Below are 24,538 nucleotides of genomic sequence, written 5' to 3' on the forward strand. Positions count from 1 at the left end.
GGTAATCAACTTAATACTATTTGACACTGCATGTCCTGCTGATCTGAAAATGTCACTGACTTCTTAATGGGGAAATAGATAACAAATGCAAAATTGTGGCAACAATGACACATAGGTATGTCAAAGAAAAATGATAAAAGGAGTCCTTGGAGGTGAAAAGATGTATAAGCCACTGCCTTCTAGATATAACACATTGAGGTCTACTGGTCTTTAGAATCACAGTATCAGTTACGATCAGGTGTTACCAAGAGTAAAGGAATAGACAGGACAGGCAACTGCTGAGAATGAGAGTGGGCAGGAAGAGAGGAGGAAGGGTTAGCACTGTATATTGTAGTCTGGATACTTTTGTAAGCAACAGAAACAAACTAGCTCAATTAAGCAGAAAAGGAATTTACTTTGTCGTTCACCAAATGAACAAGAAGCCAGGAGAGCAAGACACAGATCTGCAAATACTGGTCACAGAGGAAGCTGAGCCATTCATTAGTCACTGGTTCAGAGAACACTGCAAACCACAGGGCAGCACCCCACCCTTCAAAGGTGTTTGACATGGCCTGTGCCATAACAGTGCTTAATGTGCCTGTCCGGCATTTTATGGGTGTAGCTTCTCCTGGATGATGAGGTGTATGGAAAGACCGGTAAATCACATAGGAATGAACCCATTCCTTGTTTCATGGTGAGTTCTTTGATAAAGTACAATGTGAATGTAATGTCTTGATAGGTGTGTGGTGTCTTGAAGATACACACCATCCACTAAGGGATGGTGCTAGCAGAGGCATAATGGGCAGGAAAAGTAAGTCTAATCTAATGTCTATCACAGTAGACACTGTCTACTGTCCCCAAAGAGGTCCAATCCATCTTCCATGAAGTGGCTGATAGGTCCTCTCAAAGAAAGGAAACCGTTCAGAAGCTTACACTTTGTTACTCTCACTGCTGCTGCTGCTGCTGGCCAATAGGGTGCTCTGCCCAGTTTGGTAAGTGGGGGACACGGTGTTGAGCCCACACCTGACTGCTATGCCCGTTCCTGCTGCCATGTTATTCCAAGCCCATAGAGCAAAAGCTGAAGTAGTACATGAGAAACACTTCCTAACACCCACAGGACACCGGATTATTATTCACCTGGTTCTCAAATGCTCCCTCTGAAGAAAATGGAAGGCCATAGCTTGGCTGATAATTATATCTGAAGAAAAGTAAGATAGCCCAGGCAAGTTCTAAAAAGTAATTGATAACTTATGTGTAATGTTATGAAGGGCCCTTCCTCAAAAATCTCCAGTCTCATCTTTATTTGAAGGGATCTCTGAACTAATTGCTAGGTAGCCAAGGCTTTGCCAGGCCTGCAGTGCAGGAGGGAGAGGAAGAGGAAGAGGAAGAAAGAGACAGGAGAGAGCAGATCAGGAGGGAAAGAGAAGGGAAAGGAAGAAAAGGAGGGTGGGAAGAAGAGGAGAGACCTGTGAATGTGGCAAAGACCGTGGCTTTGTTTGTATCCCATGACCCTTATAGGGAAATATGCCAAATTTTAGACAATGTGAGCACAAAAATGATGGTGTTAAAGGCTGAACTTGGCAGCCCAAAATTTATATGTTGAAGTCCTAGCCCCCTGAACCTCGTAGCTGTATTTGGAGGCAGGGCCTTTAAACAGGTAATTAAGGTAAGATGAGGTCATGTGGGTGAGCGCCACTCCAATACGATTGGTGTTCTTCTGAGATTAAGACACAGACACAGTGCAGGAAGACCGTGTGAAGACACGTGAAGAAGACTGCCCTCTACCAGCCAAGGAGAGAGGCCTCTGAAGGAAACTAGCCCTACCGACACCTTGATTTCACAATTCTAGGAAATAAATTTGTTAAATCACCCCATCTGCAGTACATTGTTATGGAGGCCTAACAAACTAACACAGATGATAACATAACCCACTGAATAATGTAAAAATCCATGAGTATTCCCTAAGTGAATAGCAAAGGGAAGAAAAGGGAAAGTGCTCCATTAAAGTATTATGTAGAAGGAATGGTGTAATGAGAAAAATTATGATTTCATAACTATCATAAAAAGTATTGATCCAAGCAAGAATATTACTTACTATGTGCTGAAAGTGGCAGATGAAAGTTCTAATGTGAGAATTCGAATATTTACTTAAAGTCTCTCCCCATAAATTACAAAGAGTGAAATGACTTTTCAGTGAAGAAACTTAACGAATATTGCCTTAACTACATCATTAATAATAAGACAAACTGATATTATGTGCTTCTTAATATGAAAACACAGACAATACAATGTCTGTGTGGACCGGCCCGAACAGCATCACCTGAAAATAACCATGAGGAAACATCAGACAAACCCAAACTGAGGAATGTTGGTCTGTTCTCCTACAAATGTCCCGGTCATGAAAGACGAAACCGAGGGAACGACTTCAGGTGTTGGGAGCAAAGTAGACAGGTACAGCTAAATGCAGTATGAGGTCCTGGGTTGGACAATTGACCAAAGTTGAATACGAGGGTGGATTAAATATCCACCCTCGTATCAACGTATCAACGTTGAACTTCCTCGTGGTAACTGTACTGAAGTTATGTAAGGGTAAGGCTCATCGCAAATCTAGTCTACCAATCAATAGCCACTGGCCACAGTCCTCTCCTCCTCTCCCCAGCTATTTAGTGATTATTCAGATGATCCCTCCTCCCACTCCCCCGACTTCAGGTCTATTCCTGCTTTCCTGTCTGCCTTTACTGCATCTGGCTCCTCGTCCCCGGTCCTCTCTGCTTCCTAGCTCTCCTGTCCCCGGCTTCTAGCGCTCTGCACCGCCGCCTTTCCTCTCCAGGTGCGCACCGCAGCCCGGCGCTCCGCAGAGTGCGCTTGCGCTCTACAGCCGCGGGAGCTGGGCTGCCGGAGTTGGAGGAACTTCTGTGCCGCGGTGGTCGTCGCGCGAGCGCGGGATCCAGGCTCCGGGAAGGATACCGCGGATACCCCGTGGGGCTGGGCAGGTGGCTGCCCTCGCGCGCCGGGCCGCACTCCTGCTCAGGATGGGCTGCTCCAGCAGCGCCCTCGGCAAGGCCGGCGACAGCAGCAGACTCCGCAGCGGTGAGCGAAAGACCGGCCCCACCCCAGCCCGGGCCACGGGATTCGGTCTGCTCGCTCCCCGGGGGTCCGGGGGTCCGAAAGGGGCGGCTCGTGACCACCCAGCCCGGCAGGGGGCGGGCTCCTCCCTGAGAATGGGAGTGGTACCCTCAGCGCAGGGCTACTCCATCTGGAAATTTGGAACCGCGCTGCTGTGACCCAGGGTGCAGTGGTCCGCGTGCGCCCCGATGCGCGGGGCTCGGGGCCCGGCCCTGGGGTTGCCCTGTTCCCCTGTGTGCCCGCCGGCGTTAAACCCCTAACGCGGCTAGGTGTCACATTCTCTTAAACAGATGAGTAAGTACCTGTCCTTAACAATAGGTGCTATTTAATCTCCCAAAGTACGAAACTGCAGATTATATAAAGGTGCAATTCACAGGGAACCATTAGTTTCGGTCCTAAGGAGAGATGTATACCCGTTTTCTATCAAGACTGCTTTGCCCTCCTGCAAGAGCGTCAGCTTTGGCGATGGCCAAGGTGCGGAAAGCACAGCTAGACCGTCACTCCAAATGGGCCTCGGCACTTTTGAAAAGGTTAGATGGACTTTCTCCAATCCTTGGTTTAAACATTTGACAAATACGCATGGGACAAAAAGTGGTCATTGTTGAATCTTATAAAGAAATTCAACAAGTATGTTTTGAGTATAGAGTATAACAGCCAGGTGCTTGGCTAGATGCTGGAGATAAGGGAGACTCCACTTTTGAAGTTTTGAGGTGGAGGAGACAGACAATAAACAAACAAATGATTAAGACAGTTTCTGACAGGGATAAGTGCCGCGAAAAGAATACAAGCAGATTAGTGTAGAGAGACTGGGTTTTACAGCTGACTCACTTCTTAGATTTTCAATGGCTAACATTTTGGACAAAGCTCTGAAGGTTAAGCAAATTCCTTCAAGCTAGTTTACAATCTTCTTCAAGACTAACTTTAGGGGAAATGTTATATATACTCTGATTAATTCCTTTTCTCAGGTCTTCTTTTAGCACCTTGTGCTATTTGGGTAACACAGAAATATCTTCCTGTCTGGTTTTTGTAGTGGAGAGGGCAAGGTTTTCATGAAAGCTGTTTCAAAGCTCGGGCACTGAGTCCTGGTCAGTAACATTTCACTGCACTCATTTTCATGGCCTACGATGATTTATTTCTAGCTTCAATAGGTAGCAGAAAATAAAAAAAAATTAAAATAGGCAAAAGCTAACATCATATGTTAAAGTGATCCCAAACACCTTGTGGCCAACAGTGTGACAAGATGGTGACAAAACCCCTTCCTGATGCCCGGTGCTTGCTGACCTTTCCCCCACAGAGACGAAAGCCTCTGCACCCCAAATATGCTCTCAGAAGCCTGGTGCAAGGAACAATTTCTTTGATGTTTCATGTGTTATTTTGTGAAATCAGGTGGACTTTGCATTCTGTTCCACGTTATATCCTTGTTAATTTCAATGTGAAAATTGGGAAAAATAGGAAAGGTTTCAGGAAGATACACCATATTGTTTTGGCTTCTCCTATCCCCTGCCATGTTCCAAGTCTCCCAGGAGTGGCACCCTGGTTTACACAGTGAAGCATTAAATCATCACTACAGAATTTTAAACTGATAAAAACATGTATTGCAGGGAATGTTAACTCTTGGGGAAGGGCAGAAGAAGCCAACAGATGAAATGAGTTTTTGTTTTTTTCTTTAACTCTTTTTTTTAGATTTTATTTATTTATTTTTAGAGAGGGAAGGGAGGGAGAAAGAGAGAGAGAGAGAAACATCAATATGCAGTTGCTGGGGGCTGTGGCCTGCAACCCAGGCATGTGCCCTGACTGGGAATCGAACCTGCGGTGCTTTGGTTCGCAGCCCACGCTCAATCCACTGAGCTACGCCAGCCAGGTTGAAATGGGGTTTTTAATCATCTCACAAAATAGTGAATGACCTTTAAAAAAATTTTTATCACTAAAATTAATAACCATGCAAGTGAGTCACACCCACCCTTTCAGTGACTGTTCATGCTTTCCTTGCTGTTCTAAGTTTACACAGATGGGGATCTGAAGGAAAGGTTAAAAACACCTGACTGCCAGTTTTACTGCACAGAAAATGAATTAATACGTTGCATAAATTGCTCAATGCACATAGTGAATCAATCAACAGGTGCTTTGCTTCGGAGCCTCAATCAGACAATACTCTCATGTAAGTGGACACCATCGCGTGGTCATCCCCACCTCACCTCCATGACATTGGAGGCTGGATAAATAATTCATGCCTGTTTCCGCAGCACAAAACTTCTTCATATAAAATCCCTAGTGTGTATGTGCTTTTAGATAAAAACAGTCCAAGTTTATTAAATGTCCCATATATACATTTATTCACTGTTCCCCTCCCCCACCCCAGTGCCTAGCAAAGGTGTACATAATTTGTACATAATTAGTGGGTGAATTACTTTATTTAATCCTTATAACAATGCTACAACTATGATTATGATTTCCCCATATTACAGATAAGAGAAAATAATTTGCCTAAGGTTCTGGGGCTCTGGAGAGTCAGAGCTGGGCTTTGAATTCAGGTCCTCTGATTCCAGAGCTTGACCTAGTCCTGTTCCAGAGCTTGTGATAACTAGATTTAAATCTGTTTTGGCCTCAAGTCATTCTGGGTCTCCATTAGAAGAGTGGTCATTCACTATGCAAACAGCAAAAGAAATATAAATAAAGTATAATAGAGTATTTATTATAATCACTAAAGATATATGTTATAATAAATATAAAGTTATGATATGTAATACATATATGAATAAACAATATAAATACAATATTATAATAAAATATGTATTATCTCTAAGTAAGAGTCAGTAAATATGAAATTTATATATACCTCCAAGTTTAACTAGGAATACGAATATTTGGAGGATATTCAACCTTAGAGATGTTTTAAGCAGAGTGTGTAGATGTAGAGAGACTTCCAGTGCCTCCCATAGAGATACAGATAATCTTTATAGCTTAAGAGATTTTTTTTTTAATTTACTCTTTAAAATAGATTTTATTTACTTAGCTGAGAGGGAAGGGAGGGAGAAAAAGAAGATGAGAACCATTGACGTGTGAGAGAAACATTGATTAGTTGGCTCCCATTTGCATCTTGACCAGGGACTGAACCTGCAACCCAACCATGTTCCCCCAACCTGGAATCCTTCGCTTTGCCAGAGGGCCCCCAACTGAACCACACGGTCAGGGTTGTTATTTAGTTATCAATAAGTTTAAATCCTCGAGGGTACAGCAATACATAGATTCTGTGTCCAATGGCCTTAGCAAGAAGCTTGCTTTGGAATTTAGCACGAACCATGCCACTGTTTCCATGAGCATGAGTTACCTTCCCCAGGTTACTCTGTTTTTGTCTGGTTTACCACTAGGAGCCACTGTGTTGTTCTTTCCTTTGTACACACAAGCACATTTCTTGCCTAGATGGAATTCAGTTTCATCTCGAGCATACACCTTCAATTTTAAGAAGAGCCGTGCGCTCCCTCTAGTTCCGGAGACCCCGTTTATAGCCAGCAAAAATGGCCTCAGACCACAACCTTCCAGACGTATTTGGTGTTGTAGGAGTCCCGTTCCTGGCAGGCCCCAAAGTTCAGCAGCAAGGGAATTCAACTCCAAGGGATTCTTCTAAGTTCACAATATCAACCTCAGAACTCCAAGGGTTAAAGCTAAAATACATCAAGTAGCCTGTAGACTGGATTTGTGTTGACAGTTCCGCCAACAACCTTCTGTTACTGGCTTAAGAACTGTTGTTTGTTGGTTTAAGAACTGTTTGTTATACATGATGCAGTATTATACTATCAGCAGAGGAGTCATAAATAACGGGTTGAACTAGATTACCTACCTGTAACATCTCTTACAGCTCTTAAATCTAGTAACACTAAGCTATGAAGGTGTTTATTTCTGGGCTCCCATTTAAATCTGACAGCAGGACTGGTGAGGAAGCTGCGAGACTGAACAGGAAACCCCATCCACGTGGAGACATTCATCTGACCTGTCAGGCCCTGAGTACTACTGAGCTTTCCCTCGCCTCCAAAGACCACCGACTAGGTAGACAGGTGGGGAATGGCCTCTGGTTGTAAACAATTAATCGTCCAGTGCCTCAAAGTGGAACAATTCTTGCAGTCACACAGATTTTTACTCAATGCGCTGAAATGTGTGAGGAAAGAGGCTTTTTTTCAGGACAATTAGCCCTGGGCAGGTAGCTCAGCTGGTTGGAGCATCGTCCCGTACACCAAAAGGTTATGGGTTTCACCCCAGGTCAGGGCACATACCTAGGTTCGATTCCCAGTCGGGAAGTGTACAGGAGGCAACCCAACTGATGTTTCTCTCTCACTTCTATGTTCCTCTTTCTCTCTCCCTCTCTCTCTCTGAAATCAATAAGCATATCCTCAGTGAGGATTTTTTTTAAAGGGCAATTAGACAAATTGAGTTTGAAATTTCTTCTTTGTGGGAGGAAGTTATAAATATTAGGGCAATTTCTGTTCTTCTCAATGCCATGAGTAGCTGATGGGTTCTGAACACAGAAGTTTTGTGGACATCACAGACTTTAATGGACCCAAAGGTCTCTAGAGCTTTGGCCCCCGAACCCTCCTCCCAGTGCGGCCAGCCCCTGCTTACATGGATAACCCTTCCCTCAACTCTTTTCTAAAATAAATGCCATCTGTTTGTGGCAGACTTCTTCCTGAGATTTTACAGCTTAAGCACCAAAGTGGACAAAGTAAATAGATGGTAATTATTGACAAATTCATTGCTAGGTTAATGTGTACCTTTCCACTGACAGCCAGTCGCTCGTTGGTTGCAGCCTGCACTCTCACGAGCTGCCTGGAGTCCCTGCTGCCTGGGCCATGGGAAGCTCCGTTCACACGGTTCTGTCCGTCGTTCTTTGTACTGTGGAGATGCCTTCAGTCTGCAGCCGGTATTTTCACACAGTGAATTTCAGTCCTAAGCAGGCAAACTTTTTTTGTGTGTGTGTGTGATTGAGTAACAAGCATGACAAACACTAAAATGAATTTTTATAGGTTTTTCTTGCACACAGCTATTATAAAAATGGGATTTCTTTCTTTTAAATGCTAGTAGTCTCTGGATTGAGTCCTGTGTGTCTTTGTGTCCCCTCTTGAGCCTGGCACCCAGAAATGTTTGGTAAGTCTTCGTGGCAGGCCCGGTTCTTACGCACAGCTGACTGAAATGGAGTGTAAGAACTGTGTGCGTGGCTCAAGGAGCTGAAAACACTGGAAAAACACATGCAGTGAAAACCACACCTCCCACCCCAGCCCTACCCTCTGCTCAGTTCTGATCTCACCCAAAGGTAAAATTTTTTTTGTATATTCTTCCAGAGTTTCTTTACACATTGCAAATATGATTTCTCTCTCCCACCTTCATTCATAATATGTAGTATATTCTAACCACTAGTCTTCACCTTGTTCTTCACCTTGATCTTGAAAGATCACCAATATGGAGATCTTTCTGTATTGATACCTGGAGAACTTCTTTCTCCTTTTTTACACTTGCTTAATAATACATTGTGTGGTTTATTTAACAAGTCCCTTGTTGAGGCACATTTGATTTGTTTTCTGTCTTTTCCTGATGCAAATGGCTGCAATTGAATTTCTTCATACATACATCATTTTGATTGTGTGAAGTGTAACTGTAGGACCCTTTCCCAGAAGTGCCATTACTAAGTCAAAGGGTGTGTGCATTCACAATTTTCATAGATAGCTGCCTGAGTGCCTTCCATGAAGGTTGTGCCAATTTACACTCTCACTCTTAAAATCTTTTATTTTATTGGATGGAACGGAAGGCTTTGATGCAGCTGCATCGAAACATGGGGCATGGCGCAGGGGTCAGGAGACGAGATGGGAGCACCACTTGGTTCCAGGTCCTTTAGTCCATGATCTCATTTAGTTCCTACAGGGCTTTATAAATAAAGCAGACATTAGTATTGCCGAACACAACTATAAAACTGCCGCTTAGTGAGGATTAGCAACTTGTCTAAGGTCTCAGAGCTAGTGAGTGATGGGGTTGGGGCTTAAGTCTAATGTGTGTGACTGCCAAACCGCGCCCCCCCTCCCTTCTTGAAAACTCCAGTTCCATCTGAGGTCTAGGTTTGGTTCTGCCAGAGCTTGTCCTGTTGCCATACACATGGGTCATGTTGCCATACACGTGGGAGAATTGCAGTCCAGTTCTGTGGAGTGGGTGGGTGGGTGAATGAATGGATTGACAGAGATGGGGATTCAGGGGGGTGAGAGCACTACTTAGAAAAGCAGAGAGAGTAGGAAATCAGAACCCAAAGAACAACAGAAACTGGAAGGTAACTGGCCCAGATGGGCTCGGGGAGAAAGTATTGGGTTGTTAAGAGAGTCTTCTATTAGGGGGCAGGGGTGGGGGGACAGGGGAGAGCGGTGGTGGGGGAAATGGGGACAGCAAAAAAAAAGAAAAAAAAGAAAAAAAGAGTCTTCTATCATACAGGAAATGGTTGACACAGCAAAGCAGAGCTTTATTGTGTTCTGGTAAATCATGCTTCTGTAAGGGGGCCACATCTGCCAGCTCCTTTGTACAGTTTCACTTACGTTAATGTTTTACAACATCAAGTGTAAAATAAAAACCTAATACCTGTGGGGGTGACGGGAAGGCTCACCAAAAACTGATAAAAAACATCGAACTTGGCTAGGTTTCAAATCCTGGAGTGTACAAGTGTAGGTAGTACTAGATAATGCTTGTTTTTTATTTTTATTATTTTTTTGAAGTCAGAAGACCAGACAAAAGCTCTGCAGTAAGTGCTGCTGTCTGGAAGACACCATAAGGACCTCGGAAGCTTCTTTGTGTCCCAGGGCTATTGCTATTGTCCACTTCCTTGAACCCTTCCTTGGGGATTGCCATCAGGCTCTGGAATTCATTGTTTTGTATATACAAGGGTGTCAGAGTTTTGCCCTGTAAGATTGATGATTGAAAAAACACACATTGTTTTTAACAGTTAAAATTCCATGGGAATTATGCTCTATGAAGGTGGGTGAAATAAGCCAGACAACACTAGTATGCTCAGAAACAGGGAGTGGTCATTGGAAAAATGCAGAGAAAAGAAAGGGCAACCTCTGTCATAGGAGCAAGTTCCACGGACACCACTTTCTTCCCCAAGGGGCTATGGGGTCCCAGGGGATAACCGGGCTGGTCTGGGGCTGGGTGGTGGTGGCTGTAGCCCTACGCTCAGGGGGCATGGGTAACCCTTGTTCCTCGATAGTCCCTCTGGCCTTTCCTTCGGGCTTCTCTGATAACACACAAGACCGTGAGGTATGAACATGCTCTTTATTCATACTGACACCTCTTGACGTTTAAATCCATGTGGCTTGACTTGCATTGGGTTGAGCACACCGTATTAGAGCAGTTTAGATAAATGAAGTGCCTAGATGTATGTTAGCTAAAAGATGCGAATCACCTGAGCTGTCAGTAAGCTGTAATCTTTTTTGCTTATGGAGGGTGTTACCCTAGTAACATCAAAGATCACTGATCACAGATCACCATAACAGATATAATCATAATGAAAAAGTCTGGGAGAGAATTCTCCCTATTTTCAAGAATTACTGAAATGTGACACAAAGACACAAAGTGAGCAGATGCTGTAGGACAATGGCACTGATAGGGTTGCTACACCAATTTGTTAAAAAAGCAGTACCTGCAAAACGTGATAAACTGAGGTGTGCCTGCAGTGGACCTACCTTGGGGGACTGGAGGGCTAAGTGAGACAATCCACATGAAGTGGGAGGCACAGTGGCCCAGTACATGTTAGCCGCTGTTTTTCTCCTAGAGAAGCATGCTGGGCGAGGCCTGTTTAGGTGGGTCAGGGGTCACGATTCACACATACTGGAGACATAATCTTCACTTTCCCCTTCTTATTCGGTGAGATGCCCTTGATTTTGTTGACCAGATATCTGCCCACATATTGGATCACCATGTGCCAATAATGACCATCAATCCATGAAACTTGTCTTTTTTTAGTGGCGAATACTGTTGATGATTTCAAAAATGATTATTTGATGCAGTAGCTTTTTTGAAATAAGAGTTTATCTTACAGGAGTCTAAAAGAAATCAAAGACAGTGAAATTGGAAAAATTATATCTGAGGAAGGCGGCTGTGTCAGGGCCAGATGGCTGGCTCTGTGGCTCTTCATTGCAGGAGCCCTGTCTCCCTGTGGGCTTACCATGTGTTCCCAAGTACCTTTCCAACCACACGTTCTTGTTTCTCTGTGGTTAGATTTAAGAATTACATTTACCTTCAAACTTTATTGCCTTTACTTTGTGATGGTCAAAACTAATTTTAAATATGTAAATTCAAGTTTTTCTACTAAGAAAGAAAAGTAGTTTGTTTGATTTTTATTTGCTTTCTCTAGAATTTTTTTTGGTTGACGGTTTCATACTTGCATTACATGGGATGTTGTGTGAGTTCACCTCTCTTCAAGACGAGGGCCTTGCTAACATCCACCAACTAGCAGAATGCCCCTTTGGGGACCAGCATTTGTACCATGGCACACAAGGACCGTATTTTTACAGACTTTGATGAAGGAAAGAGGCAAAAATATGAAGAGCAGCACCACAATTAGCTCTGCAAATGTTTGTTGGATGGGTGGATAAATAATAGAATGGGATTGAGAAGAAAGCAAAGTGAAAAAATGAGAAGGAAGATGAGTGGACTCTTCCCTTGGAGCTGCTGACTCATGCTGCTTCCCTGGTTCCCCAAGCTTAAAAGCTGTAAGAACCTAGAAATGGTGGCAACAGGGAAAATACCAAGATCCCCCTTTTCTCACTGATTCTGTAGAAGACCCCACAGACAGGCCAGTGAGGACTTCGGGATATCTGTGTCAGACCCATGGGACAGGAAATGCTGACCTCAAGTTTTTCTCCTTGCTGGGAAGAAACTTTTCATTTCTGATTAGGGTAGTGAACTGAGTTGATAAGCTTCTATCATAGTGTGAATTTCAGGTATGTTAGCTCTAGTTCTAATCCTTTCTGTAATGTTGGCGTAGTGCTTAACTTCTTTGTGTGCCTATCACAACGGTGCCCGCAGCCAGGCTTCTGTTAGCTCAGCTGTCACAACAGATTTGTACAAGAGCAACTTACAGCAGGATCAAGGGAGAGAATGAGCACCAGAGGGTTAGGCCCAATGCAGTGTATAATGTGATTAAATGTAGAGTTCAGAAAACAGACACACCTTTAAACAATTTCGGATGTGGAAACAATGCACCTGCCCTCGATATTTATTAAATAACAATACAGGTTAGGCATAGAATGTCTCCTTTTCTGGGCAAAAGAGCTCACTGCTTTTCAAGTCAGAGGGCTAGAAGAAGTGATGTAGTACCTTCTTCAACCTCAAGGAGCTGTGTCAAGGATTCACAAAGCCTCAGGGGACAGAGCGTGTTGAGGTCCTTGGGTAAGAGGTAATGAATGCGTAGGTACCAAGTTGGGCTTAATGAGGGAAATAGTTATTATTTGAATTTCCCTGCAGACAGTAAACTGGAGGATAGCAGGGACCAGATCTTTCCTGTTACCTGCTGTAACCCCCATGCTCAGCCCAGAGCTGGCGTGCAGGAGGCACTTGATGAATGTTTGAGAAATAAAATGGAATCAAAGCCAACAGTGAAACATATTTATATATATATACAAAAAGCTATCAGTGACTTTTATTAATGCCAGTCAAGTCCGGTCAAATTATGGCTGATATTATGAATACTATTTCATTATCTATTACCAATCATGTTCTGTTTTTTTATTTGAGTTATAGTTGCTCCTGACATTTACCCACGCTTCACTGACATTCAGAGCACTGGGCAGAAATCATGTTGCATCAATACCTGCCACAGGCCTTTGGGTAACAATCATGTTTTATAACATCATTGTAACAACAGGACTTTATAGGTCAACACTGACAGCTTTATAGTGTTTAGGTGACTCTTCATCCAGGTCACTGAAAGACGCGGTTTGTTCTTTCTGTTGCAGAGTTAGTTATAGTTTATGGACTGGGCCACTGTGAGCCCACAGAGGACCTTTGTGAAATTAGGAAAAGAAGCCCCCTCCACCTCTGACATGTGTGGCCGTGCAGGGGCACGCAGACTGGGGCTCAGCTCTCCCTCGCCCCTCAGCAGGACACCCTTGTGCGGTGAGAAATCCTCGTGGCCATATGCCGCACCCCTGTTTGCTGAGGACCTTCTCATGTCACAGCCCACTTGGGTAATTACACACATTATCATCTTGGCCAATTCTCCTAACAAGACTGAAAGGCAAACATAATATCCTCATTTTACAGATGAGAACACTGAGGTTCAGAGAAGTTAGGAACTTGTCTACATCGCACAGTTGTGGAAATGATGGACTCAGGATTCACACCCAACGTCAGAACAGTCTGGGAAGCCCTGCCCCAGCCCAAGAGGAGGGAGGTCAGACAAATTCAAACACTGCACTTCCCTCTGCAGCTGGGGATGGAAACGTTCTGAATGACATGCAGTCCCGCGTCTGAAAGGAAACGTTAGTGGCAATTGTAGACTTCCTCGCTGTGTTCTCTGAGAGACAGTTTGAAACAACCGTTTGTTTTCCAACCTTCTCATTTACTGATTCTGAACGTTCTTTTCTGAATAGACTGAGAGAGATACCAGCACCAGAATGAATGGAATTACCTTACTTTTCTGTCTCTCCACCATAGTCTCTTCCTCGCTAGGGCCATCATGTGGAGTGTAAGACCGGTGATGGCTAACACCGATTGTCACTTGGGGGGTGCCACTCGCTGTGCTGGTGCTGTGCTGTGCAGGCGTTTACTGTGTAATCCTCACAGCAGCTCTGCAGGTGATGAAACTTAGGCACCAAGAAGCTTCGTAAGACTAGTGAGTGGAGGAAGCAGGATTCAAACCCCACTACATTACAGGTGTCATTTTCAAGGTCATAAGATCTCTGTCCTCCCTTTTAGTTAATCAATGTAAGTACAAAATGAATCTGTCACTACTCTTTTAGCATTTTTCTGATTTTTTTTGTGATCATTTTGAAGGTGGTTTAGCTCTTTTGGGCTACTCCAGAAAAACATTAGAGAGAGTGATATTCTTTAGTAATATTTCCCAGCTTGAGTGACTATTTTCAGGTTGTGTTATAAAAATATTGTATGTTAAGGATGTTTCCCTACATTAGGTGTACCATTAAGATGAGGAAAAGTACATAAGAATGGAAATTGGTACTGTGATCATGGGTGTGAATATTCTAGCTATGGTAAAAACTGATAGGTCCCTTTGGCACTTAAGCTTGCGATTTTGGGGGAAAACTTAGACTGATAGCATAATATATTTCTCAAAAATATATAATTGTGTGGCTATGATTTGGGTGTCAACACATTTCCCCCCACTGCTTTCTGCTCTGGAAGAACGATGCTTTTAGAACGCGCCCAGAGCTGGAACAGCTGGATTGAGCTGGCGGTGCTGATCACTGTCATGACTATTTCACCAGAAAATATGATTTGGCAGATGTCTGTGATTCATTTATTAACGCATTCCCCTGTTAATTCCCTAGGGCAGTCATCACCAGAACATCCCTTGTGTGATGTATAAGTGAATTGTCTTGTCATAGCAAATTTCTTTATAGACCTGAGAAATCCCTTGGGTTAAGTTACCTGACATGCTATTAATCTGCAAGCCTCATTCACGATGAAGCCAGAGGGAGGTGCAGGGTAGTTCTCCTCCCAGTTCTGCCAGGCGCAGCCCTGGCACCTGCTGTCCCGCATCTCACAAAACCCTTCCTAAACGCTGCTGCTCGAGCCTCAGGCTCTGATCCCCATCCTGTCCAGGAGGCAGGGTGGGGAATGACTTGGGATGAGTAAATGTATTAAGAAGAGAAAGAATTGGCAGTGAGTTGAATTAATGATAACACGTAAACCAAGGAAGTGAAGAAGCATACAACTATTAAAAACAAAATATGTTTACCCGAAGTAATGGCTTACTATATGGCTCAGTTCGTCCAAGCAGACATTCTTGTTACATGTACACATGACAATATAGATATAACCCAGATTACCACATAATTACTTTTCTAAGTAATTACAAGTATACAATTAATGAATTGAAAGGAAACGTGACTATGTATGGGAGAGGGTGGAGGTGATGGGAAAGGAGTAAAAAGAGCTAAGCCTTTGTTCTCCATAGTGGAAGTGAATGGAAACACCCACTGGAAAATCATGAAACAACTACTCACACAGAGATACAGAAAAAATATCCCTCCCAAACAGGTAACAGAAAGACAGTATTTGCCCCTAGAGAAGGGGAGATAGGACACCTGAGTATTAGTTGTGCATCTTGAATTTATATAAGCACACAATTCTCACCATGTGCGTGTATAGCTAGGATAGGAGGTAACTTAGGGAAAAATGCAAAAAAAAACACCCCACTGTTTTTGGAAAAGAATATAGAAGGAGAATTATACCACCTAGAGGCCCATTTTAATGTGCTGGTTTATTTTCTTCCGATATCCCCCCTCCACTTGTGGTTTGCTTTTCCTGTCTTCCTCCCTCCCTCCCTTTCTTTCAGCATTGATACGTACAATATATACATATAGCTGCATACAAAATTGATAGCTGGCTGCTTGTGCTCTTAATTGTACAGCAGAACTCATGCTAATAAACACTTTATATGCATTATTTCATTTGATTAACCCAGCTGTGAGAGCTAATTTCTTAACATATATCAGAATTATTTTTTTATTTTAGCATATGGCCATAATAATCATTTTTTCATGGTAGAGTACTCTTCCACCCAGTGGAATATTTATCTCCCCCATCCCACCCCCATTTTTAGACTTTTAAGTTATTTTCCAGTTTTTGCCATTATAAAGAATACTGGAATGACATACTTTTCCCCAAAGCATTTTCCTGACATTTACGCTTTTAGGATAAGTTTCCAGAGTCAGTGGGTCAGAATGTAAACACATCACCACGTTGGCTTTCGCACCCACTGTTTAAGGTGAGGTGGCGGCTCACCTGCATCTGAGACAGGTGGGAGGGGCAGAGTCACAGCTGTTTTACAGATGCGGTCCTAGGGAACAGAGTTCCCGGGTCCCACGGCTGGAGGAAGAGCCATAATTCAAATGCGTGTTTGCCAAGTCTCTCTCAATCTCTCTTCCCACTCTACCCTGAAAATGAAATGAAACTCTCTGGCTGCACAGAACATGCCACCTTTCTTCTCGACATCTCAGTCTTTACCTGGCAGGGCTTCCCTGTCACGGGGCCTCTTCCTTTCACTGAGGGTCATCCTGCTTTAGGAGGAAAGGGAGGCATTTCAGGCAGCCCCAGGACCACCCATGGGGACATCTTCAACCAAGGCTAAGAAGGAGGAAAGGTGGAACAGGGGCAAGAATGTGAGAAAGCAAAATGTTCTCAAGTAGAATAGAGACAGGAGCCATGAGAAGATGCATAAAAGCCAACAGGAAAAAAAAGCCCTGTGGTTTTGGAGGACCTTAATGTTTAAGATGAGGTGTCGGAGCGGGAGACAGCAGAGAGATGTGAGCTAGGGAGTGTGTCCGGGTCATGGCGTGACCTTTCTGTACTCAGCTGTACCCAGCACTGTCCTAAACTGTTCAGTCTAGTTCTTGATAGCAGTATGCATTCTCAAGATAGCAACTAAACAATAATGTCTATTTTCAGTTTATTTTTCAAATGAATGACCAAAAAGTAACTTCAGATATGTATTTTTTTAACCACAGAAGAAAGTGAGTCTGGCTTTGTCCAACCCAAACCACTTACACGGGGAAGAGAAGCTACTATTTATGACAAGGTACAAAAGGAAAGCCTTTCTCCCCTGGAGAAGCTCAAGATTTCAGCAATGTCTGCAGCTAATGGTGTTAAATCCCTCCATGAACAGCCCATGGCAAAGGTTGCTACAGACCAACCGGGATCCATGGAGAAGACTCAATCTGTGGAGGGACTCAGGGAGTCTGGGCCACTTCAGCCAGGTGGCAAACATGATACTCAAAGAGCAGAAGTAAAGAAAGGTGTGGAAATGGTGACAGGGGCCCAGTCTTCAGAAGGAAATGCTGAGACTGAACCTCTAGTGGGGGAAGCCCAGGGTCAGCCTTTGAAGACAGCCGGAGAAAGGTACTCTCCTGGAGCAGTGGGTGATACTGAGATTCCGCTAACTGCCAGAGAGATGAAACCTCTAAGAATAGCTGAAAAAATGCCACCTCTGGAAGCAGGTAGAGAGCCACAGCCTCAGGAAGCAACGGGAAAGCCCCCGCTCCTAGAAACTGTTCCCAAGGAGACTGAAATTCCAGAAATTTTGGAAGGAAGTCAGCTTGTTGAAACAACTAAAGAGCATGAAGTTCAAGAAACACTGGAAAGGGATGAGCAGTCCCAACTTCTAAAGACAATGCCCAGAGAGAAAGAATTTCCAGAAATACCGGAAGAAAGTCAGCTTGTGAAAACAACTGTAAAGGATGATTTGATTCATAAAGCTCCTGAAGGTCCAGAAAACATGGAGCAGATTCAACCTGAAGGCATAGTCGGAAGCGTGGAGCATCCAGCAGGAGTGCCAGAAACGGGCACAGACATGGAAATGGTCAGGAAAATCACCTCGAACAAAGAGGACCACCACATCGAAGGTAAAGGTTATGCTGTTGATGGTTCAGGGTGTTTCAAGGGGCTCCATAAGAGATCCCCTCTGGGGACAGGGGTGGCTAATATATCGCCACTGAAGTCTCTGTCACAGGTGGTTGAAGTTCATTTGGCCCAAACCAAAAAGGCTTCCATACCTGGAAAACAGGCATTTGGCTTCCCAGCAAAATTTTCTAAAGCAGAGTCTGTGTCCACATTTTTAGCCTAGAGTCTCATCATTGACTAGAACCGAGTATGTTCTGCATAATAGAAGGCAACGTGTTAAAATTTCTGAATTTTTCCAGGTTACTTCTTTATTGAGTCTCATGCGTGATTATGAAGGTCCAAAGTACAGATGAGTAGAGGGTTAGTGGGGGAACTGACCTTCTAATGAAAGGCTACATAACAATGGATCTTATCCTTAGACATCACTGTCAGTCTGACCCTGTCCTCCTGCAGTCTTTTTACTGTTAAGAAAAGACTAGAGAAAATGTAGAGTGTTGGCATATGGTGTTGCCGAAATGTGCTTTACCAGCCTGAAACAAGTGGTGTCTACACTGTTCATTATTGATGTATAATAAAAAATAACATTTTTTATTTATTTCTTCTGGAGCATGATTCACATTTTGGCAAATTCTAGCTTTACACTATATTAAGCGACGCATGGAGCAGCCAGCAGGAATGCCATCTGTTTCTTCCTTCTTTCATTCATGACCACGGCAGTTTTGGTGTGCTTCATCATATGCCAGATGCTAGGGTGCAGACGGAGTAAGGTGTAGTAGCTCCTGTTCTCAAGGGGGTCACAGGCTAGTGGGGAGAAGGCAGAATTTAACCAATCTGGTGAGGTAAGCTCTCTAAATTATGTAAAGGTACTGTGGGAATCACAAGGGAGACACAAGAAAACGCATATATTTGTTAGACCAGGGTTGGCAAACCCAAGTCTGTAGGGCCTAGGATAATGACAGGGAGTGAAGTAAGGGGCTCATGGAATGTCAAGTGGCACCCAGGGGGACTTTGGTGACTAGGAGTATGATCCCATCAAAAGAGGTGGCTGCTGCTTGGCTCCACCCATGAGCTTGGGGGCCAACACTGTCCAAACTGACTTCTTAGGGAAACAGACTCGTATGTGCAGTCCAGACTCGGAATTGTTGCCATGGGCACTCAGAGGGTCTGAGAGAACCAGAGTAATTGTCTTTCTTGAAACCACCAGAAAAACTTACTCTTTAGACCTGAACATTAAGAGCTGTCCCCATTGGAATCCAGGTGTGGGTACTTTATTGTCAGTGCTACAAAGCATCTCTTAATATCTCCTTTGGTCACTTTTCTAGGTGAGACAGGAGAAAAGGTTGAAACAGAGAGGGAGGAAGTAAGCGAAGGAGCTGAAACACAAGAAGAAGAAATGGGAGAAGCCGTGGACCTTTCAGCAGCCACATAGAGAGGTGTGGTGAGAGAAGGGTGGTGGACCCGCATTATCATAGAGCACAGGAAGACGGAGTGAGGCTGTGGTTACAGAGCTTAGCTTTCAAGATCTACATGTTTTATACAACGAGTGTGGTTATCATGTTCTTGATTACATTGCTCCATAAAATGACTTAGCTGTAAACTGTTTTCTTAGCTGCTTAGACTATACTTTTAAAAAGACAATAGCCAGAGCCAAGAACAACTAGGGTTTATGAGTTTGAAGGTGTTTTCTTCATTGTGGGCATGGGCCCATTCAGTGTAGAAAATGAGATCCAAAAATGAAAGTGTAAACCTTTAGGTATAGGTGGCTGGAGGAGGGAGTTAGGAAATTTTAAAGTGCTCAGGATAATAAAGTCACACGGTTATAATTACTATGGAATGAGAAGGAACAGCAAAATGGTGCAAGCTACACCTGGGATGCCTTTCCTAGCACAGAATTTAAAGCTAGTAGAAACCTTAGCAAGTATGTCATCGAATTACCTTCTCCCCTGAAGTCTGTCTATTACTGCGGAGCCTTATTCATCATGTTAAATACTTTTAACAAAATCCCTGTCAGAGGAATTCACACTCTGGTGCTGCTGCAAGATGAGACATTTTCCCAACGGAAGGCTACACATTTTCCATGTGCCATTTGAATCTGTTGATTTTTCCCTCAAGTGAGGTGTTTCAATTGCTGTTCCCCTTTTGGCATCGAAGTTATTTTAAAGTAATCGACTTTTAAATGTGTTTCAAAGGCAACAAAGAGCGAGAATTAAAACTTAGGTTTGTCACCCCTGTGGAGTTACTCCTTGGGCCCAAGTCTTTTTTGGATTATTGTGATTTAATATTAGGCTATAGAGGTGGAAAGCAGCTAAGAAATCAAGTTTTTAAAACCATGTACAATCGTTCATTAACATTAAACGAGGCACCATAATAGAAAGTCACTTTTGGAGAATTTTTCCAAAGTTGCCAAGGGATTTTGGTAAGTGCTTATACGTGAATAATAATAATAGCAACCTTGCCCACCACTGAGTGCCTATGTTTATGAGTATCAGGATAGAGTTACATTCTGGAAGCATTTGGTTTCTTTATCTTTGTAAATATATCTTTTTAAGATTACTGCTCAGCTCCTGCATTAAAATGATTACTAAGATGACCTGTAAGTAATATAGGGTATAGTTGGAAGAATTATCATTTTAATCCTGAGTGTAATATTAATTTGTGTTTCTGACTTGGAAGAGTTGAGGTAGCCAACAAGCGGGGTTGCTCGAGTAGCTGGCATCACTCCTTCTGCTGCGAGAAGAAGCTGGATTCTGATTTCATTGAGAGCAAGGACCGTCGTGTATATCTGTGTGTTCAGGCATGTAGCTCCTTCAACAGACCATGAGAGATGCTTGATAAATATTTGTTGAGTCAATGAATGAAAAATAAATACCAAAGGCTCCCATTTACATTTACTTTGTTACCAAAGGATATATTTAAAATATGCATTGATGTAACACATTTTCCCCACCAAGGCTACTCAAACTCAATAACAAGCTATATATTTTGTGTAGTTCCAAAAAGAACAATGTTTTTAGGTCAGAAAGTGACATAAAGCAGAACTGATGTAGCATCTTTGAATCTACATTTTGTAATCCAAAGTTGTTTTTCTCTGACCAAAAGGTATTTTTATAGAGATATCTAGTAAGTAAAACATGTCAGAGCTTAGTGTAAAATGTGAATGATCACCTTAAAAAGTGGAATTATACTTTTATTAAGTACTGAAAGAGTAGGTAGGATTCATGTATGTAAGAGGCATAAAGTTCATTCTCCATCGTGTGGATTTTTTTTCAATATCTGACATATGTTAGAGACCTATTTAGAACTCATGCTTGAAAGGACTCTTTCTCAAGAACATTGTCATATTGTTGTAATGTAAAAGTTTTCAAATTTTTATTAATCCCATTATTTTCCATTAACTACTAAAATCATTCTCAGGGAAAACTTGGAAATATTTATAAATTTATGGTACTTCCTACACTTTTACCTTTGGCCTTTAATATGGTTACTAACACCTTGTTTAGAAACTGTTCTTATTCTTTCAGATAATATTAAGTTTTTATTCAAAACTTACAAGGAAAATTAAAATGTTCATACTATTTGAATATTCCAAAATTGAAATATTCCAGCTAAATAATGTTAATTATTTAAAAAAAACAAAATTAAAATAATAAATTTCTATAGTAAAACTCTAATACAGAAATGCATAAAACAAGCAGTGAACTTCTTCCTCCTATATCCCTTAGTTTTTCTACACAGAGATAATAAAAAGTTCCTTGTGTATACTTCCACAAGAAGGTGATGTCTATGCCAGGCTATATGTATACCCTAAAATAGAAGTGTATATTTATATATCCACATTTAAAGACACAGATGACAATTTACTAGCTCTTGCATTGTGAAAAGTGCATGTAAAATCACTGATCTGTCCTTTCCTGTGTTAGGTTGTTTTTCTTTTGCACAAGACTGATAAACTCAGCATAGCAAAGTCATTCTGATGCTACCTCCCCAGTATCTGAGAAGAGATTATCAATTTTGCCACCAGATTAAAAATGTACAAGTTGGAAAGAAGGCTTGAGCTGTTTATAATGAATTAATACAAAAACTACCATCAGGGCTGGATTTTCTAATCCTGGGTGCTATATAGCCACTTTGTAGCCCAGTTTGTATTCTGTTAAGATAATTTCAGTATTTTCTATTTCTAACTAGAGGGAAAGGGTGAACAAATGATCTGCCAGCTAGCATCCCCAGTAGGGACAGAATGTGTGCATTTACCAGCAGAGGGTGCAGCTGCAAACTGAACTCCCCAGTCCACACTCCAAAACTCTTGGCCAGAAGTGCTCTGCATCTGGCCTCCTGGGGGACCCACAGGAATGGAGCATGTGGTCAGCCTGTGACCATATTGTTTTTCTCATTTAGACTTTGCAGTAATAACTCCTAGAATAGTTAGTAACCTTTGAGCAGTCAAAACACCCATATCACTTCTTTGTTTTTTTAATCCTCACCCGAGGACATTTTTTCACTGCTTTTTAGAGAGAGAGGAAGAGAGGAATAAAGAGAGACAGACATTGATGTGAGAGGGAAACATTAATCAGTTGCCTCCATACGCACCTGGACCAGGGATGGAACCACAACTTTCGGTTACGGGATGACACACCAACTAACTGAGCCACACCGGCCAGGGCCCCTTATCACTTTTAACAAAGACCTTATTCCACATTTGGCCTTGGATTTAGAATGGCTTTTAAAGGAAAGTGTCTTTTCCACATTAACTAATCAAAGAGCGTTGGATGGTCATGGTCAAATAACCCTAGTAGGATTTACATCTGTGCTCCTTTTGAAACTGCAGTGGCTTGTCAGAGCATCTAACATTACAAGCATCTGAGTTTTATAATTTGGTGATGCAGTTAATTCTGAATTGTTCCACAGATGCCACCATAAACCATTCACATAGTCCACACACAGGCTGTGAGATAAAAGGAGAACGATCTTCTCTGTCTTTCCTCACGCCAAACAGCACGGCATGGCTGTGTCTGAGAAGTTGAAAGCATTTACTTACAGGCTGTCTTTTAATCTAAAATTTGTCAGCTCCTCTCCTCCCCAGAGCTTATAAAGTTAATGAGCATTTGGTTATAATCTCGAGGTTTAACTGCACAGAGAGAATCAGTGTAATTTCAGAGAGCCGCTGATAGGTGTGGAATTGCTCTTTTGAGTTTTTGTTACTATTAACTAAAGTTAGGGAGCTCCCTGGTATTACTAATTCACACAGAGTAAAATTGTAGGCTTTTAGCTTTACCTCAGAAATACCACTCAGCTAATTTACTGGACAACATTTGAGATATTGCAAGCTAACAATAATAATACCACTTCTGTGCCTAATGAAAGAAGTCTCCAGACCAAATCCAGGCTTTACTAACTTTTGAAGGTGGAAGAAGGACCAGTCCATATTCTAAGAATGTAAGTCACCCTTTCAGTTTAATGGTGTGCTACCAGCCTGAATAAGCATGCTACACTGTCAGCTGCTGGGGACAGGGATCTGCAAGCCTTAACAGTTTCTAGAAAAAATAATTCTGAGAAACCACCAAGGGATATTAGTTTTGTTTTGACATCTGCCTTTTTTTTCTTTTTTCTTTTTTTTAATTTAATTTTAATCATTGTTCAAGTACAGTTTTCTCCCTTTTACTCCCAATCCAGCCCACCCACCCAACCCTCCCCATTTCCCTCCCATTACCACCCTCCCCCTAGTTTTTGTCCATGTGTCCTTTAAATTTGTTCCTGTAAACCCTTCCCATCCTCCCCTGAAATTCCCTCTTCTCTCCCCTGTGGTCACTGTCAGCCTGTCCTCTATTTCAGTGTTTTTTGTTATATTTTGCTTGTTTCTTTGTTTTGTTGTTTAGGTTCCTGTTAAAGGTGAGATCATATGGTATTTGTCTTTCACCGCCTGGCTTGTTTCGCTTAGCATAATGCTTTCCAGCTCCATCCAAGCTGTTGCAAAGGGTAGGAGCTCCTTCTTTCTTTCTGCTGCATAGAATTCCATTGTGTAAATGTACCATAGTTTTTTGATCCATTCGTTTACTGATGGGCATCTAGGTTGCTTCCAGCATCTAGCTATTGTAAATTGTGCTGCTATGAACATTGGGATGCATAGGTTCTTTTGGATTGGTGTTTTAGTGTTCTTAGGATAAAGTCCCAGCAGTGGAATTGCAGGGTCAAAAGGCAGATCCATTTTTAGTTTTCTGAGGAAGTTCCATGCTGCTTTCCATAGTGGTCGTACCAGTCTGCAATCCTACCAACAGTGCACTAGGGTCCCCTTTTCTCCACAACCTCTCCAACACTTGTTGTTTGTTGCTTTGTTTATGATGGCCATTCTGACTGGTGTGAAGTGGTATCTCATTGTGGTTTTAATTTGTATCTCTCTGATAGCTAGCGATATTGAACATCATTTCATGTGTCTTTGGATTTTGCCTTTTTTTCTTGTAGAATATAGATAGTTCTCAAATTTTTCTTAGTAACTGTAGTTGGCTCTGGCCATGTAACTCAGTTGGTTGGAGCATTGTCCCAACATGCCAAGGTTGCAGGTTTGATCCCCGGTCAGGGTACATGCAAGAAGCAACCAATTCAGTGTGAGGGCAAACTGTTTATTTCAACTAGTGGTTATTTAGTGGATCAGTATGGGTTTGCTTCAAGTTTTCTGGATATCATAATTTGGTTAAAAAGCTTTTTGATAAAAACAACACTACTTTTATCTAAGTACTTGAGTGTGGCTACAGTGATTAATTGCAAAGAAGGACTCCTTTATTATTAAGATAATTTTTCTTAGTATAAAATGAGTAGATGTTCATGGTACAAACTT

The 24,538-nt window shown here is 42.4% G+C and overlaps 1 protein-coding gene across 1 annotated transcript; it reads left to right on the forward strand.

Moving 5' to 3' along the window:
• Positions 1–2,694: 2,694 nt before the first annotated feature.
• ERICH5 (glutamate rich 5) lies at positions 2,695–21,308 on the forward strand. Its single transcript, XM_045861272.1, has 3 exons — positions 2,695–3,069; positions 16,818–17,711; positions 19,032–21,308. The coding sequence occupies exons 1-3, from the start codon at positions 3,012–3,014 to the stop codon at positions 19,136–19,138; spliced, it is 1,059 nt and encodes a 352-aa protein (XP_045717228.1). The 5' UTR covers positions 2,695–3,011; the 3' UTR covers positions 19,139–21,308.
• The last annotated feature ends 3,230 nt before the right edge of the window (positions 21,309–24,538 follow it).

This window comes from Phyllostomus hastatus, unplaced genomic scaffold, assembly GCF_019186645.2.
Source record: "Phyllostomus hastatus isolate PE091 unplaced genomic scaffold, TTU_PhHast_1.1 phas_scaffold_21, whole genome shotgun sequence".
NCBI lineage: Eukaryota > Metazoa > Chordata > Mammalia > Chiroptera > Phyllostomidae > Phyllostomus > Phyllostomus hastatus.

Excerpts from the sequence above, each read along its gene's own strand:
- ERICH5 (XM_045861272.1), top strand. The coding sequence starts at position 3,012 with ATGGGCTGCTCCAGCAGCGCCCTCGGCAAGGCCGGCGACAGCAGCAGA. Across the intron at positions 3,070-16,817 it reads CAGCAGCAGACTCCGCAGCG|AAGAAAGTGAGTCTGGCTTT; the intron begins GTGAGCGAAAGA and ends TTTTAACCACAG. Across the intron at positions 17,712-19,031 it reads AGAGGACCACCACATCGAAG|GTGAGACAGGAGAAAAGGTT; the intron begins GTAAAGGTTATG and ends TCACTTTTCTAG.